General features: G+C 39.0%; 1 protein-coding gene across 1 annotated transcript in view; it reads right to left on the reverse strand.

Moving 5' to 3' along the window:
- Positions 1-4,375: 4,375 nt before the first annotated feature.
- The window catches only part of Pip4p2 (phosphatidylinositol-4,5-bisphosphate 4-phosphatase 2), a 61,194-nt gene continuing 48,749 nt past the window's right edge, over positions 4,376-16,820 (reverse strand). Inside the window, exons 5-7 of the mRNA XM_028871617.2 lie at positions 16,648-16,700; positions 6,018-6,108; positions 4,376-4,784 (exon numbers count right to left, since the gene is read on the reverse strand). Coding sequence (XP_028727450.1) covers positions 4,641-4,784; positions 6,018-6,108; positions 16,648-16,700 — 288 coding nt within the window. The 3' untranslated portion in view covers positions 4,376-4,640. The remainder of the gene's footprint in view (positions 4,785-6,017; positions 6,109-16,647; positions 16,701-16,820) is intronic.

The following is a 16,820-nucleotide window of genomic DNA, read 5'->3' on the forward strand; positions in this document are numbered from 1 at the left end:
GAGGGAGAACAAGGAATAGGAGACCATGGTAAATGAAGACCACATGAGAAAAGGAAGAAACAAAGAGCTAAAGAGGCCCACAGAAATCCACAAAGATACCCCCACAAAAGACTGCTGGCAATGGTTGAGAGACAGCTGGGACTGACCTACTCTGGTGATGGAATGGCCAAACACCCTAATAGTTGTGCCAGAAACCCATCCAAGGACTGAAGAATCTGGATGCAGACATCCACGGCAGCGGCCCCAGGTGGAGCGCTGGGAGTCTAATTAGTGAGAAAGAGGAGGGTTTATATGAGCGAGAATTGTTGAAACCAAGGTTGGATAAAGCACAGGAACAAATAACCAAATGAATGGAAACACATGAACTATGAACCAAAGGCTGAGGGGTCCCCAACTGGATCAGGCCCTCTGAATAGGTGAGACAGTCGATTGGCTTGATCTGTTTGGGAGGCATCTAGGCAGTGGTACCAGGTCCTGGGCTCGTTGCATGAGTTAGTTGTTTGAAACCTGGGACTTACGCAGGGACGCTTGGCTCAATCTGGACCTGCCTGGACTGAGTCTATCAGGTCGATCCCAGTCCTCGGGGGAGACCTTGATCTGGAGGAGGTGAGAATGGGGGAGTGGGCTGGGGGGAAGGGGAGGGGGCAGGAAGGGAGAGAACAAGGGAATCTGTGGCTATTATGTAGAACTGAATAGTATTGTAAAATAAAAAAATAAAATAAAATATTAAAAAAAAAACCACGGAATTTTTAGCACTTTGGGCAGCAGGGGGCGAACAAGTTCTTTGTGCTCTGGTTAGTCACACTGACAAGGTCTTTGAGAAAACACATTAGCCCCGGACTCAATGGGCACTGAGAAGTGAGTGAGCTGCATGCACACAAAAGAAGTGATACTACAGGATATAAAGCTTCAAAATTTAGGATGGACAGCAAACTTGTTGTAATTTATTTAAGACTAAGCTTTAATATGTATACAAATCTAAATGAAAATATAAGAAATATTGGTGTGATCATACCATTCTTAATTTTTCAAGAGCAAAGTTTGAAGTTTCCAGCTATTAATGTAGTTAGAAAGTGTTTAAATCATTTTTCTCTTGCCATCCAGAGGTAACATTTTGTTCTTTTTTTCCTTGGTATTTGGAGTACAGACACATACTTTCCCCGATGGATCAAAATGCAGGCATTACTTTGTGACTGATAAACTTCATCTCTTTCATGTTTTTATTCATTTATTTGTTATTTTATTTATATGGGTTCTCGAGTTTCTCTTTGTTGTCCTGGCTGTCCTGGAACTCTTTGTAGACCAGGCTGGCATCGAGTTGACAGAGATCCACCTAACCCTGCCTCCTGAGTGCTCAGATTCGAGCTGTGTGCCCCACTGCCAGGCTCTTTCATGTTTTCAGTGGTGGATTTTTATTTACAAGTTAAATGTGCCGTAATTGGTTGGCCCTAACCCATTCTTTTGAAAAACAACTATTTCCTCTTTTTAATATTTACCAACAGAAATGTGATAAGCATCATCCATATACACATTTGCTCTAATATTAGCACCATTGGTATAAATTCTTAGAATTACAATGCCAAAGAATTTGGGGAGCAGGGGGGATTGAGATTCTCATATTCTAAAAATTCTTGGGATATTACTGCTCTTTTCATTATCAGTTAATGGAAAAAATACCATCTCTTGGTTTAGTCTACATTCTTGACTAGAAACAAGCATGCCTGTTGGGCTGGAGAGATGGCTCAGTGGTTAAGAGCTCACAAGCGCTGACAGGACAGCTGAGTTTGATTTCTCACACCCTGGTCTGGCAGCTCACAATTGCCTGCAACTCCAGCTCCAGGGCATCTGATAACCCTGCCCTCCACAGGAGCCTGTGTGCATGTATACACACACACACACACACAAAAACCTGTCCTCCACAGGTACCTGCATGCATGTGCACACACAGACTCACACAGTTAAAGATAAAAAAATTAATCTTAAAACAAGAAATGAATTTTTTAAAAGATATTAATATTAATTCATTTCTTTCTTTCTTCCTCCCTCCCTCCCTCCCTTCCTCCCTCCCTCCCTCCCTCCCTCCCTCCCTCCCTCCCTCCCTCCCTCTCTCTCTCTCTCTCTCTCTCTCTCTCTCTCTCTCTCTCTCTTTCTTTCTTTCTTTCTTTCTTTCTTTCTTTCTTTCAAAGCAGGTTCTCACCATGAAACCCTGGCTGGCCTGGATTTGCTGTGCAGACCAGGCTGGCATCAAATCAGAGTCTGTGCCTTTGTTTCCCAAGGGCTGAGATTAGAGGTGGTGCCATCATGCTTGGCTTTATTTCTCCTCTTATAACTTGCTTCTTCCTGCCTTTAGATCCTTCCCATATTTCAGAGATTGGTTCAACTATCTTGAAAATATCTTTACCAATTTGTCTTTTTGCTTTTATTTATAAATTTTACTTTTTTCATACACTAGTTTTTGAAGTGTTGGTCTTGGTTTCAATCACTTACTATTCTTTTACATAGTTTGCTTCTAGGTAATATTTGGATTTTTTTCTTTAACCTAACATTATAATATCTACCGAAATATTCTAGCTCAAAACACTAAGTACTGACCAAGTGTACATAAGAACTAAAAATAATGCAGTCACTTATCTGTCATGCACATATACTGACCGAGTGTACATAAGGACTAACAATACCACAGTCACTTATCCCTCAGGCACATGTACTGACCAAGTGTACAAGAAGAACTAAAAATAACACAGTCACTTATCCCTCGTGCACATGTACTGACTGAGTGTACATAAGGACTAAAAATAGCCCAGTCACTTATCCCAGTGCACATTCATCCTTCCATTCAGACACAGTCCATGTGTACCAGGAAGAGATCTCAATGGGGATGAACATGTGAACAAGCTGTCACACATCTCCCAGAGTCATATTCAGAAGGATATTGTCCAATAGCATCTAACACAATGTGAGATTTCAAACCAATAGGGGAAGAATGGGTTGACAATCAACATCCTGCACTACTACAAACGACTGTCATTGAGATGGGACAAAGTCGATTATCTGATACTCCATGTCAAGTATGCTACCAACGCCATGGCATGCAAAATGACTTTTGAAAAACATAGTTATGAAAATAGCACAACAATGATAAATTAACATTGTAAATGTTATGTCTTTTTTAAGATGAATATTTCAGAGCAAGATCTCAAAGTAAATTTTAGAAACTAAATCTTATTTTTTAAGATGAAATAGGACAAAGTAACTTTTGAATAATAATCTTTATTAGTGTATTTTTAAAGATACATATAATCCTGAGCTACTGCATTTATACATTTATCATTTTCTCTGAGGTTTACTTGTAATTTCTTTCCAAACTCCATGGTAAGTACATTTTTATATTAATCAGGAACATAAATAATTTAAAATACCAGTCTTGTTCTTTGGAATCACCTACTAATTTATTCAGGTCATCTCATTGTCTAATTTTACAATTTGAAAGAGTTTAGACCATTAATTCTCAAATAATTCCTTCGAAACTGCAAAAATGGGCAGTGTAGGAGCTGATTCCATGAATCTCAAGCAAAGTTTTAGGAAACCATGAAGCTCTTTATCTCTGATCCATTTTCTTGAATAAGTTGAATCATTATCTGGTCAGCTGAGAAATGGTAAGAGAATCTCTAATTCTAACATTTCAGCTAATATAAAATGCCATAGGTTCTCTTCACAGAGAAACGGGTGCACAAGGATCTCAAAAAGAAAGTTTTGCCATGATCTAAAGAAAGGAAGTGCAACCCAGTGTAAATATATCTTTGATGAGATGATGATGTATTATAAAATATGTTTTCTTAAATACTTCCTCCAGTCTATAAAGGAATACATCCAGCAGATTAACATTACATTCCATAAACCCAGACTAGACTTTTGTAAATGCTAAATAAAAAGACAAAAAATGAAAGGCAAAAAGTTCTGTAATCTTAGAGAAAAGACATTTATCCAACATATCCAACTGTGAACAAGTATGTCCATCCTAAGTATTTTAATTTACTACCAAAATATTGTATCTTTCTACAAACAACAACAACAAAAAAAAAAAACAAGCATATAATATCTAGAAATGTTTCTCTGACAAGAATGTCAAGTTTTCGAAAGTACACTCAATTTTTTTTCCTGAATAAGGTAACTATAATCTTAGGTTAAAATTACAGTAAGCAGTTCAAGCAAAAATGCATATTGCTTAGATTTTTAAAGCAAGCAATTCTGTTGAAAATGTAAGTATAAATGTGAACCTAGTGTAGAAACATTTATAAACACTTCTTGGGAATAGTCACAGGAGTAATGGAATAAATGGTTTAAACATAATAAAAGACTGATATTAGATGTAACATGTGTTGACAAATCCAAAAATAATTTTAATTGATTTAAAAGAACAAAGACACACTTAATTTTTCCAAGTCTGATAACCTAGCAGCAAAGTGAACTTGCATATAATGTACTGTAGTGAGTATCTGTTCAGAAAAGACTCACAAAGTCTTGAAACTATTATACAAAGCAGAATGGAATCCACTAGGATACATGATTTGAAGGTGTCCAAAAGAGCTTATCAAGAACTACTGGACACTCTCACTTGCGTCAAGGATTCAGGGGCAGATTTAAGCAAAACTGTGTTCTGGATAACTGACTCTTATTGCACCCCAGTAACAAGCTCGGATAAGGCAAATCAAACCTAAGAGGTAAGCAACTGCCCAAGATACGTAGGTTGCATGAAATCTCCTTGAAAAATCTTGAGTGCCAACCTGAAACAAAAAAATAATACAAAAACAAGAGATTAGAAACTTTAAGAAAATGTCTGCTGAGAAAATTTGTGTTGGCCCTCCCTGTTTGTGATTACATGAAACATGTCCCCAAACTAAAGCCAATAAGTCCCTCTAAGACTATGTGTACCTCTTGATTAACTGACAGACAACAATGCTACTTGTATTAACTACTAATTTTATGAAGTAAATAAAAAAAGCACACTGTCAGATATGGTGGTGAATGCCTATAAATCTCAGGACTCGGTATCAAAAAAAAAAAAGTAAAGAAGAAAATTCATGTGATGCTATCTCTGTAAGGTATTTAATCCATGTAAATATTTACTCTCATATGGCACCGTAGAGCATTACTAATAACATGGGACCAGGTGTATTGACCAAAAAACACAGAGCATGGAAAGCAAAACAGATCAACTCCACTCCTTTCTCCCCATGCCAACCGCTCAACTTCAGTCTCTCTGAAACTAACCTAGCCTCATAGCAAACGTAAATCTCTACTTGGCATGGATAAAGAGAACGATTTTTCAGATCTCGGTAAATGAAAGCAAGTGTCGTTTTGGATATAAGATACTCCATGACCATGCAAAGTTGGTTCTGCCCACTCAACAAAAGTAAGAGGGCTCTTAGCAAACGAATAGCGAATTTCTCAGTGCTAAAGACTTTCAGAGGGGCACAAACATAGCTTTCTTTGGGTAGGCAGACTCCATTAGGAATAATTCATCAACAATGAAATCTTGATTTATATAATTAATATAATGTCATGAAATCTTTTAAAATGGGTCTGGAGAGATCGTTCTGAGGTTAGAAGCACTAATTGCTCATCCAGAGGACCTAGACTGGATTCCCAGCACCCACATCAGGGCTCACAACCATCTATAACCCCACTTCCAGAGAATCTGAAACCCTCTACTGGCCTCTACTCAAGAATTACCTATCTGATTGACCATAGTCCTTCAGAAGCTCTAGAGCCTGTCATGCTGAGTGGCCACCATCTTGGGGATCTCTGATGGCTGTCCCAAGTCTCACGACAGATTAAAGTTGATAAAGCTTCAGAAAGAATTCTAATAGTTGTGTTGAGTCTTTTGGCCTGGCAGGGTACACCTGTAATCCCAGTACACCTATCCTCCCAGCACTTGGGATCCTGAGCTTGAAGGCCAGTCTCTGCTACATGAAAGCCTGTATCAGAACAAAGAAACAAACAAAGGCAGTACTCACAGTTAACCCAACTCCAACGAAAATACATATCATCCCGATGGTCACATAGGCACAGCAGCGTCTCCGGGGAAGTGCACTACCTACTGAAGAGCTGTAAAGAACAGACCAAAGGGACATATGAAATATCATGCCAAGATTTTCCATCACATCTTCTTGAATTCTTATGTCTGGCTTCACTAACTTACTGGCTTCATTTGTTTCTTGAAAGTGACAGAGAGTGTGTATAAAATAACATTTGTAACAAGTGACAAAGGTATATGGTGCCTTCCTTGCTCACTGACAATACCCATCTATAAATAAATATATAAACAAACAAATAAATAACAACAAAACAAATAAGTAAATAACAACAATAAATCACCATGGTTCTTGATCATGAATGTCCACATCCAAAGGTCTTTTCCAGAATGGTGAATAAATGCTGGCTTTAAAGTAACATTTGGCTTGCTTATGGTTTATATTTAGTGCAGAAAATGTGGACAATAGAGACATGAATGAAAAGGGGAAGAATGTGTAATTCTGCTGCCATAAAACCATCTCCCAGTGTCCTAGCATACTCTCTTCCTGCCCGTCTTTATACTGACCCACAGGCAGCACGAACGCTTTCCTGTTATCAAACATTCTCAAAACAGAGTTCTAATATGTAAGCAGTGGAATCAACAACCTCCCACGCTCGCTTACACCTAAGTGTTTTCATCATTATAAATCCTGGCAACTGACCGTCACTTAAAAGCATTGTGCTTATTTTCATCATTGTCTTATGTTTTTTAGAATTAGAATTATGACATCGTAGGGGTTAAATTTTTAAGGTGTCTCAACAATGTCGAAAAGCCTGTAGAAAATTCATCAAAGCATACACTGTGACTATGCTTCTCCAGTGAAATCCAAATCCGATAATATTTACCTGCCTCCACTCCTAACTTTGGTAATTTTCAAAGTGATGGAAGCATAGAGAGAGCAAGTGACTCAAGCCCAGTGGGCAGTGTTCGCTAATGTGCACGTAGTTATTAACACATACCATAAGAAGGCACCGTCAGTGAATGACAGAAAGAGGTGTCACCTTTGCATGGCCAGTGTCGAGACCATGTGTAATCAATGATTGTTCTGAATGAGTGAAAGAGAGGACCGGGCCACTTGTTAGACATAATTTATAAACATGCTACTCTAAAGAGGTTAATTTAGCATAATAATTTCCTTCAGTACCCATATCTTACTAGAAGTTAACGAATTTTGCTGCAATTTATGTACCACCAATTTTCCTGAACTAAACATTAACAAAAACATCTGGGTGCCCTGGGGACAACTGACACTCCATTGTGCAGAGGGCTGTCTGCAATTGCTGGGACATGTACGTTCCAATGCCTTTACGCTCTGCTTGGCCTCACACTGTTTTTGGTTCTAACCCTTGTTTCCTGCCTTATAGCCCACAGCTAATTCTTCTTTCTCATTACTACCTGTATAGCAATCTGTGGTGGTCTCTAACTTACCATGCATGAGAAACCCACTAAGGTGATTAGAACTACCCACTGTAGAAGTCAAAGATGCTGAGTGAAATGAGAGCAGCTTTTCTGTGAACCAAGAGGATAACTCAGTTACACTAGCCTTCCTGTGTAAATCCTGTATAGAAAACCCATGCCTTTTTTAATCATTTAAATTAAGGCAGAAACCACCGCTATTCCACAGCCTAAGTGCTAACCCACCATAGGGATGAAGCAAGGACCAAAGACTGCTCACTGCACAAGTGAAAACCTTCTCAGTATTTAGTACATATGTGGTACCCAGGATTGTCTGCATCTGTGAAACCTTTACAGATGTGTGTGTTAACTGTTTGTCTAGGAGCTGACCTTTCATTTGTTTAATACTTGACAGGGAAATCTATATGGATATGAGACTATCTAGGTCATAATAAATTTTCATCTTATGAATGGAACATTTTCTTAATTTTTTTTATTATACCACTACTCTGAGCACTATTTTTGTTTTGGTTTTTCAAGACTGGGTTTCTCTGTTTAAAGCCCTGGCTGTCCTGGATCTCACTCTGTAGACCAGGCTGGCCTTGAACTCACAGAGATCCACCTACCTCTGCCTCCTGAGTACTGGGGTTAAAGGGGGTACACTACGACCACCTGGGAACTGAGCACTATTTTATGTCATTTATATGTGTAATAATTTCTCAAACATGTTCCTAAAAATAGAGTGTTGAGTTATATCATAAACATGCCTTTAACCCTAATAAATATAAAATTTATGTCTTCACAAAATTGTATGATAGATGCCATTATTCAACCTAAATTCTTGCCAGCATGTAACATTTAGTATTGTTCTTATTTATCATGCTGAGAAGGGTTTTTTTTTTTTTTTTTTTTTTTTGGGTTTTTTTCGAGACAGGGTTTCTCTTGTGTAGCTTTGCGCCTTTCCTGGAACTCACTTGGTAGCCCAGGCTGGCCTCGAACTCACAGAGATCCGCCTGCCTCTGCCTCCCGAGTGCTGGGATTAAAGGCGTGCGCCACCACCGCCCGGCTTACTGAGAAGGGTTTTTATTGTAGTAATACACATTTTACTGAATAAATATAACCCGGATTTTTAAAGTTGGGGAAACATTTCAACTGATAGTTGGCTATTCTTTTTCTACTCAGTGTGTGCTCATGTCTTTAACTCAGACTGTCATTTGTGTGCTGATTCCCAGATGGTATTTATAGATAATATTCCTGGCATATAAATGTACGGATATATGTGCTATATATATCTCACACTGTGATTAAAAACACATCATTCTTATAACATCTTTTGAGAGTTTTTTTTTTAATCAAGAAAGTCAATGTAATATAAGGCAATTCTTTTTCAAGATTTATTTTTATTATTTTTATTATGTGTAGGTATTATGTATATTTATTAAGATTTATTATGTGTAGGTGTATGTGCCTGTGTACATGAGTGCAGGTGTCTACAGAGGCCAAATGAGTTGGATCCCTTGGAGCAGGTTAACAGCTGGTTATGAGCCACCCAATGTAGGAACTAGGAACTGAACTCAGGTCCTTGGCAGGACTGATACATGTTCTTAACCACTGCACCATCTTTCCAGTCCAATTATGTATATTCAAAATTACCAATCTTCCTTTAAGTACCTTATCTAGAAAGTTCTTTCTTATCCATTACAAAAATACTTTATCTTTTAAAGTCTTAAAATTTTGTGTTTCTTTGTATCTTAAATCATAAGGACATAGTCATTATAACCGCCAGTTTCCATTTTTACATACTGTGACATTATAGTATAATATATTTATATATGTACTATATGCAGTATATGGTGCATACAAATATGAAATTTATGTTTCTGATGAAGTGGCCATGATGATATTTTTATACTACATAGTACATGTGATAAAAGAGAAACACAGACCATCAAGGGAAGCCCACGACTAGAGTAACTTAAGGGAGTTTGTTTCTCTTGCACATAAAGTCCGATGCAGGTACCCAGCCTAGAGCTGACCAATGGCCCTATGCTGTGATTAACTGGCACTGGCAGACTCCACTCAATTGGTAGCAAGGTTCCTGCTGCAGTTACCTGTCCAGATAGCTGGAGAGGCAAGAGAAGAGCAAGTCAATCAATTCTGTGTTTGAGGAGCGCGCCAGGAAGCTGTACTCACCACTGTTGATTCCACTGTTCCCAACCTAAGCACACAGCTGTCCCACTGTAAGAGAGGGTACAGCTGGGGGTGGGGATGGGACAGAGTTCAGTTACTAAAAGGAAGAAAAGCAGGAAAGACTTGCTGTTTAAACTCATGGATGTTTCGGCATTCGTTAGCATTTGCCTGATGTGCATTTGCCTTTGGTTAGTGTTTCATCGTTACATCTTCTTCTGTCCTTTTATTTTCACTCCATGCTCAACTGTTGTTTTTTTTATTTTAACACTTTTTTCTTTTAAAGATTTATTTATTTATTTATTTATTTTATGATTGAGTGCTCTATCTGCATGTGCACTTTAATGCCAGAAGAGGGCATCAGATCCCACTGGAGATGGTTGTGAGCTACCATTTGGTTGCTGGGAATTGAAATCAGGACCTCTGGAAGAGCTCTTAACCACTGAGCCATCGCTCCAGCCCCCAACTGTTGTATTTTGAACCCTCTCTTTTGACTTCCATATTGCTATTAAGATGCCTGCTGACACAAGCTATCTTTTCCACATCTTCCTGTTCTGGTAGGCTGTTTTTCATTACCTACACATTTGGAGAGAACATATTTTAAGAAGGTTATTGGGAGGGAGCAGTATTCCAATGTTTCCATCTCCCAAAAGGCAAAGTCCATTTCTCTTTACCTGAACACTAAAGCCTCAGGATGGCCCCACTTATCATTGTATCTTCATTTGTGGAACCTCAGTGATTCTTTTTAACTTTCCTATTGGCTAAGCTATGCATCAAAGAGGATGTTTGTTATAGCTATTTAAAAATACATTAAAAAGTGTGCACAGTGACTTTGCAAGAGGAGAGATTATTTGGTGTTCCCAAGCAGCTAATTATGCTTAAAATTACAAACTTCCCTGTTTACAAAACCATTTTATGGAATGCTAGTCTTATGAGGGACACATGTAAAGTGTGGTGTGGTTGCTGTTATGAAAACTTTTTTTGTTTGTTTTTTTATGCCAAGCAATATTCTTTTTCATTTCAGATGAGGTAATGGGGGAAGGTAAGTGCTCTGGTTTGCTTCTTCCTTTCTGAAACTCAGGTTGGAGTTTCATCTTCACAGTGAGGGTTTTAGAAGATGAAAATTTAATTGGGAGAGTGTAGAGATGTGTGTGTGGCTTTAGAAAGGTAATTAGGATTAGATTACATTTCTTTGCCTATGGTGATATAGTCACCATTATATATAATGCCCATGAATGAATTTTATGCTTGTTTTGTTCTTAAAGAATAGTCAGAAATACCAGAGAAAGAAGCACATGTGTACATTCCCAGTCACTAGTCCTGTGAAACTCTGTACCATCCCAAAATTCTGCCAGCAACAAGGCCACCACCATATATCGGCTCTTAACCCTTGATCATATGAGCTAAAATAAGCCTTATTTGTTTTTATAATGCTGAAATCTATAATATTTCATTATTGCAATACAAAATGAACCAATACAGAGAGATTTGAAGGCAGGGCAAGATGTGAATAGATAGAAGGATGGGCCATTTTAGTTTATAATAGTATGGTTCAAGAATGAGAGAAAAGCCGGGCTGTGGTGACGCATTCCTTTAATCCCAGCACTCAGGAGGCAGAGTCAGGCAAATCTCTGTGAGTTCGAGGCCAATCTGGTCTACAGAGTGAGAGCCAGAAAAAACAAACAAACAAACCAAAAACAAGAATGAGAGAAAAAACAATGCTCCAGCCATTCTCCGACAGGAAGTTTGTACAAGTCAATAAGAGGAGCAAAGGAGATTTCAGCTAGTTTGTGGGGTTTAATGGGTATCTCTGAGGCAGGCAGGGGAGAGGAAGTAAAGCAGCCAGGCCATCTCACAGCTGCCAGCTCATGGCTCCCACACAAGAAAAAAAGGAAAGAATCGAGGAACTGCAGCGGATGTTTACAGAAGTAAAGGAGTTTGCTGAGGTTAACACATAGGGGTTGTTTGTAGGTATAGAGAAAAACAAAGAAAGCTCTAGAAGGTAGGTAGAGACTTAAATCTAGGGACTGTATAAAGCTTCCTACAAAACATTCAGAGAGAGAGAGAGAGAGAGAGACTAGGAAGACAAAATTAAGAAAACATGAACAGGATTAAGATAAGAAGGGACATGGCATCTTCTTGAGTTATACAGCATGTAACTCACACATTTGCATGCCATGGGAACTACTGGAAGATCTGAAGCCAGACTTTAAAATCATATGTGGATATGGGCACGCTTGAAGGCTGGAGCTAAAGGGTTCATCAGAAGGCCACTGCCAGAGCACTAACACAGGGTGCTGAGTGAGTGAAGCAAAGTTGAAATGGTAAGACCATGGAGGGAAAAGTAAAGTGGCAAGAGACATAACGGATATGATATCAGCATCCATATATGGAGACTAAAGAAAAGATACAATCAGAATTCTGGGTGCGCTAGAGAGATGGGGTAAGATCCACTGATATATCCATCCTCTATAAGGAATATTGGTGTGCAGAGTGGGCTCGGGAAATTGTTAAAGTGTTTGTGACGTCAGCTGGATACTAGAATGAAGTAATTGTAGATGAGATTATGAATGGAGATTATCTAGCTACATCTGAAGTTTGTGAGAGAAATCTGAACTGATCCGATGACATCCAGATGACAGCGCAACACATAAAAACTCACATAAAATACACTGAAATTGCTGCTTTGGAGAGCACCAATACGTGACAAGTTACAAAAGGAAAGGAGACCGAGAAAATTAATAACAAAGGAGTGTCCTCATGAGTGGAAAAACTCAGAAGAAAGCAGTTTCTGATAACCAAGAGCAGAACAAATATTAAACCAGAAAGGTCAAACTTGCTCTGAGGACACAGGTGGGTAAGGGCTGAGTGGCTGGAACTGGGAACTAGATGTGACTCTCCTCAGTGGCTCTCTGGAGAGTAACTGCGAATGGTGCTCCCCCCACCCTCCCACCCCCTGGAGGGAATGAGGTGAAGCCTCCGCGGAAGAGCCCCCCACCCTCCATCAAGAGAAGGAGAGTGGCCGTAGACAAAGACAAGCTCATAGACAGGACTTAAAGCCAAAGTTTTCACAGTCAGCTCCAGTCATCTCAGAGACGGGAAAACAGCCCATCAGCGGAGGAGCCGGGGAGAGCGAGGAGGCTGAACCGAAGGGTGTAAGCGGAGCGAGAAGGAAGATCTGAACGTAAGTGGTTTCGGACAATGTGGTAGAAATTAAGGAAGGACCCTCAACAAAGAATAAAAGGCAAAGCTTTAGATGAAGGGTAAAGCTGTACATTAGTAAAAGGCCAACCAACACCAAAATTTTCAGCTTTCAGTTATCCTGGTGAAAGAAGGGGAATGTCACCGCCATGTTGACCCAAAACGTCATTTGCATAGGGGATGGACTCAGTGACTCTAGCAAACCTGAGTCTCTTTAGATCACTGTGATAAAAAAGGAGCCTATTATCTCCTGCCAGCTGCATGTCTTCTAGAATCCGAGTTTCTCCTTAGAGTCTCCAGAGCATCTAGGAAATAAGGTCCTCGTTGGCCCCAGCCTGCCTCCACCCATGCTCAGTACACCCTGAGTCCTCCCTTCTTTCAACAAGTGACTGCTTCTGCAGTGGACCATGCTGACTTCTTTACAACCCCCCCTTGTCTATGCAACTTGGATCACATTTCACCCTCTCCTGAGGGCCACCTCTCATGATCGCTTTCCCTCCAATCTTCCAAGCAGGACAAACATTGCCAAGACAGCACTTAAACGGTTTCCTGTGCTTTTCTGTTCTGCCCCTTCCCCACCTTTTGCCTACCAAACTAATGTGCATCACTGTAAGACTTTGGTCTTTTACTTCAAGTTCCCAGTAACACTGGAGTGCTTACTGAAGTAAAGGGTCTGACTTAGAAAATCTAAAGACAGCATCCAAGAGGAAGAGTCCATCATAACTGAAAACAGCAGAAAGGCATTCACAAAGGAGTTCCAGGGGGCGTAGAATTGATACTTAATGAGACTATGTCTCTGTTAGTCGTAGATCGTTATAGCATTTCAGTGGGGGACTACAGCCCAAATTCTACTTCCGAATGCTAGAACTGAATATCCAGATGGCAGTCACCAGCCACAATGGAAGGAAAACACATTGTCAGCTGCAATAGCCTACACTTCTACATGAACAAGGAAACGGGATAGGAGAATACATTTCTTTGCCTATGGAGCTGTGGGAAAAGCCGTCCCCAAGGGTTTGTGAGATCAACACTTGGCATACTCATTTTGGAGTAATGACTTTAAAACCCCTATAAATAGAAAGGAATTCTAGGACAGTTATATTTAAAGAAATAAAATTCTGTCTCAGCATCCTATTCTAATAGACCCATCATGTCACTATAAAGAAAACATGCCGAAAGAAATCTAGAAACCAGGAGACACCAGCTTGCTGTCCAGGGAGCAACATGTAAAGGCAACAGAGTTCAACTAGGACTGTCTGTGTGATTTGGTGAATGTAGAGACTCACAGATCCTCAGGATTCTGAGAATAAGTTATACTTGAATGCTCAGCCCTAAACAGGACCTTATATCAGCCCCTGCGCCTCAGGGAATGTCTTGGAAGAAAGTGAGGCAAGAATGTAAGAGCCAGAACAGATGGAGAAGGCCTGTGATATGTTGCATTCTGGGTGTGACACAGGCAATACAATCACAATCTCACAGAACTTACTGAGGCCACCACTACCTGCACAGGAATGAGTCTGTCATGAGTCTACCATGGATCAAAGTGGAACTAAGATTCTGGAAGAGTGGCAATAATAGTCGGATGGATGCTCCCATGTGACCCTCCAAGTTTCTAATAAAGCTTAATCACATACAAAAGCCAAAAAAAAGAAAAAAAAAAAGAAAGAAATCTAGAAACCAGCTATGGGTGCTCATGTCATGGCAGTATCTGCCCACTTACCACTCAGAAGTAACAAATGCCCTGAATTTTCTCATCGTTAGCATATGACTCTAATTCTACACACCATCTTCTGAGAATGATGTTTAAGCTGGTTTAATCCACATGAATTTCTATGCACACTGCTCCCTAAGTTATTAATACAAATTCTTCTCTATATCAATACACCTTCTGATCAGAAATTTAACATTTCTTATCAGCCAAAAAAAAAAAAAAAAAAAAAAAAAGTGCCCTTGTTCCGAAGTAGTTAAAGCACCAAGTTCCTTAAGCACAACCCTTGCCCTCTCCCAGCAGTTTCTAACTTGGAAAACTAGGCCAACCATCCCTGCATTCCTGCAGAAGTTCTGGACAACGTGTGCAGGGCTTGGAAGGCTGCTGTCACCGTGCTTAGAGCATCCGATCCTTTGCTTCTTGTTTTTTGTGATCTTTGTAATACTCCTTGATGTCCTTGGGAAAAACAGTTACCACTTAATTTTGTGCATTTGTTATACATGCATAAACTCGTATTGATAGCATCCATATTCACATATTTTGGGTAGCATTTGTATTCACATATTAGGAGTTGTCTCCCCAACATGACTTTTTTTCTGTGTTGTCTACTTTTCTTATCCATGAATGGACTGACTTCCACTAGATTCAATAAACCTAAAAATGTAGGTGATTTATTTTACAAAAAAAATCTCTTAAAGTTAAAAATGAATGATAAAGAAAATTATCCTAGGAATATATTTAACTGAAATCATTTAGCAGTGATGAATGGAGACATTTTATTATGTAGTCTCACTTATTAATTATTTTCTCTGAGAAACCATCCTTGGGATTCTTCTACTGTCAAAATAGATTAAGTTAATTAGGTCATAGTAAAGGTCATATAAAGTATGAATCCATATTTTCTGTTTTAAAAATTGAATTGTAAAAACATTCCAGTTTAATTTACTTTGCTTACATTATAATTCACACATGTAAGGGGATAATGATTTTTATTTAAATTTTCATTATCAAAATTAATGTGTGGAAAGGTTAACATATCAAGCCTAAGACTACTATAATTTAAAAAACCCTTCTTATGAGGTTGGTCCTTAGCTGCTCTCTGGGCGCTTAGGTTTTTAAAAAGTTCCCAGCATTCCATAAGTAGTAAGAGTGGCTTAGAGGGTATACATTCTCTCTGTGAGTGATCTGGGTTATACCGAATATGAACTTTCCTGTTGGGCACTTGGAATGTGGGTATGTGCTTGGCAATAGGTGTCAATATTCCCCAGGGCACCAAGTCTCAAGTGAACACCCTTGGTGGGCACACATTACTGAAGTGGTACCAATCCTTCACAGAAGATTCCATTTGGAAAGGCCTCTTTGAAGCTGCTGCTTGACATCTCCAAGGTTTGTTCCCCATTGTCTTTTCCCTTCGCTGAGTGTGCTTAATATTCTTCAGCTAGAGTTAATCATCATCTGTAGTAATGACTGACTCCTGTGATTCAGTCGGAATCTTGGTCCTCAGAATCCCCAACACTTAAGCCATAAAATATTTTCAATCAAAATATCTTTTTGGTTTCCCACGGTCATATTGCTTTTTGTTCTTTTCCCTAAGCAAACCAGTTAGAAACATAGATAAATAGACTTCATAGTTAAAACAGACAGTTACATAAACTTTGCCATAGTAATAATCTCATTAGGAAGGGAGCAGAAAACTAACCATTTTCTAACTAATTACAGACTCACAACAATATAGGTTTTCTCCTTGATTACAATATTTCTTACAAACTGTAGATTAGTCGCAAGAGATTATAACCTTTATAACATAGGAAAACTCTTCAGGTAACTAACAATTTATTAATTTTGCTCTCTTAGAAATGGATTTCCCTTTAAAGAATAATCAAGCCCAATTATTTTAATTTCAAAATGGACTATAATAGCCTAAAGACGCCTTGTCTTTGTCTTGAAAATGATAATATATTAAGCATTCACTCACTTCATAGCACGACTTAAAAATCAAATCTACTTAAGTGAGAATCCCAAACCCTGTAGATTGAGCTCAAGCACTTCTCAATGGTATTTCCAGCAGCAGAGAACTTACATTTTTTTGCAGTGTGGGCATTTTGCCAGAGTGTTGAACCTCAGTTCCATCCACTGTAAAATAAATAGAGAGGGATTTGAAAAGAAAAACAACTGAAAACCAGCCAATCTGAGAAAATGTTTATTTTAGTCTAAATGTCACCAGGGATCATGACAGCAGCCATCAATTGCCTT

This window comes from Peromyscus leucopus, chromosome 2 (genome assembly GCF_004664715.2).
Source record: "Peromyscus leucopus breed LL Stock chromosome 2, UCI_PerLeu_2.1, whole genome shotgun sequence".
NCBI lineage: Eukaryota > Metazoa > Chordata > Mammalia > Rodentia > Cricetidae > Peromyscus > Peromyscus leucopus.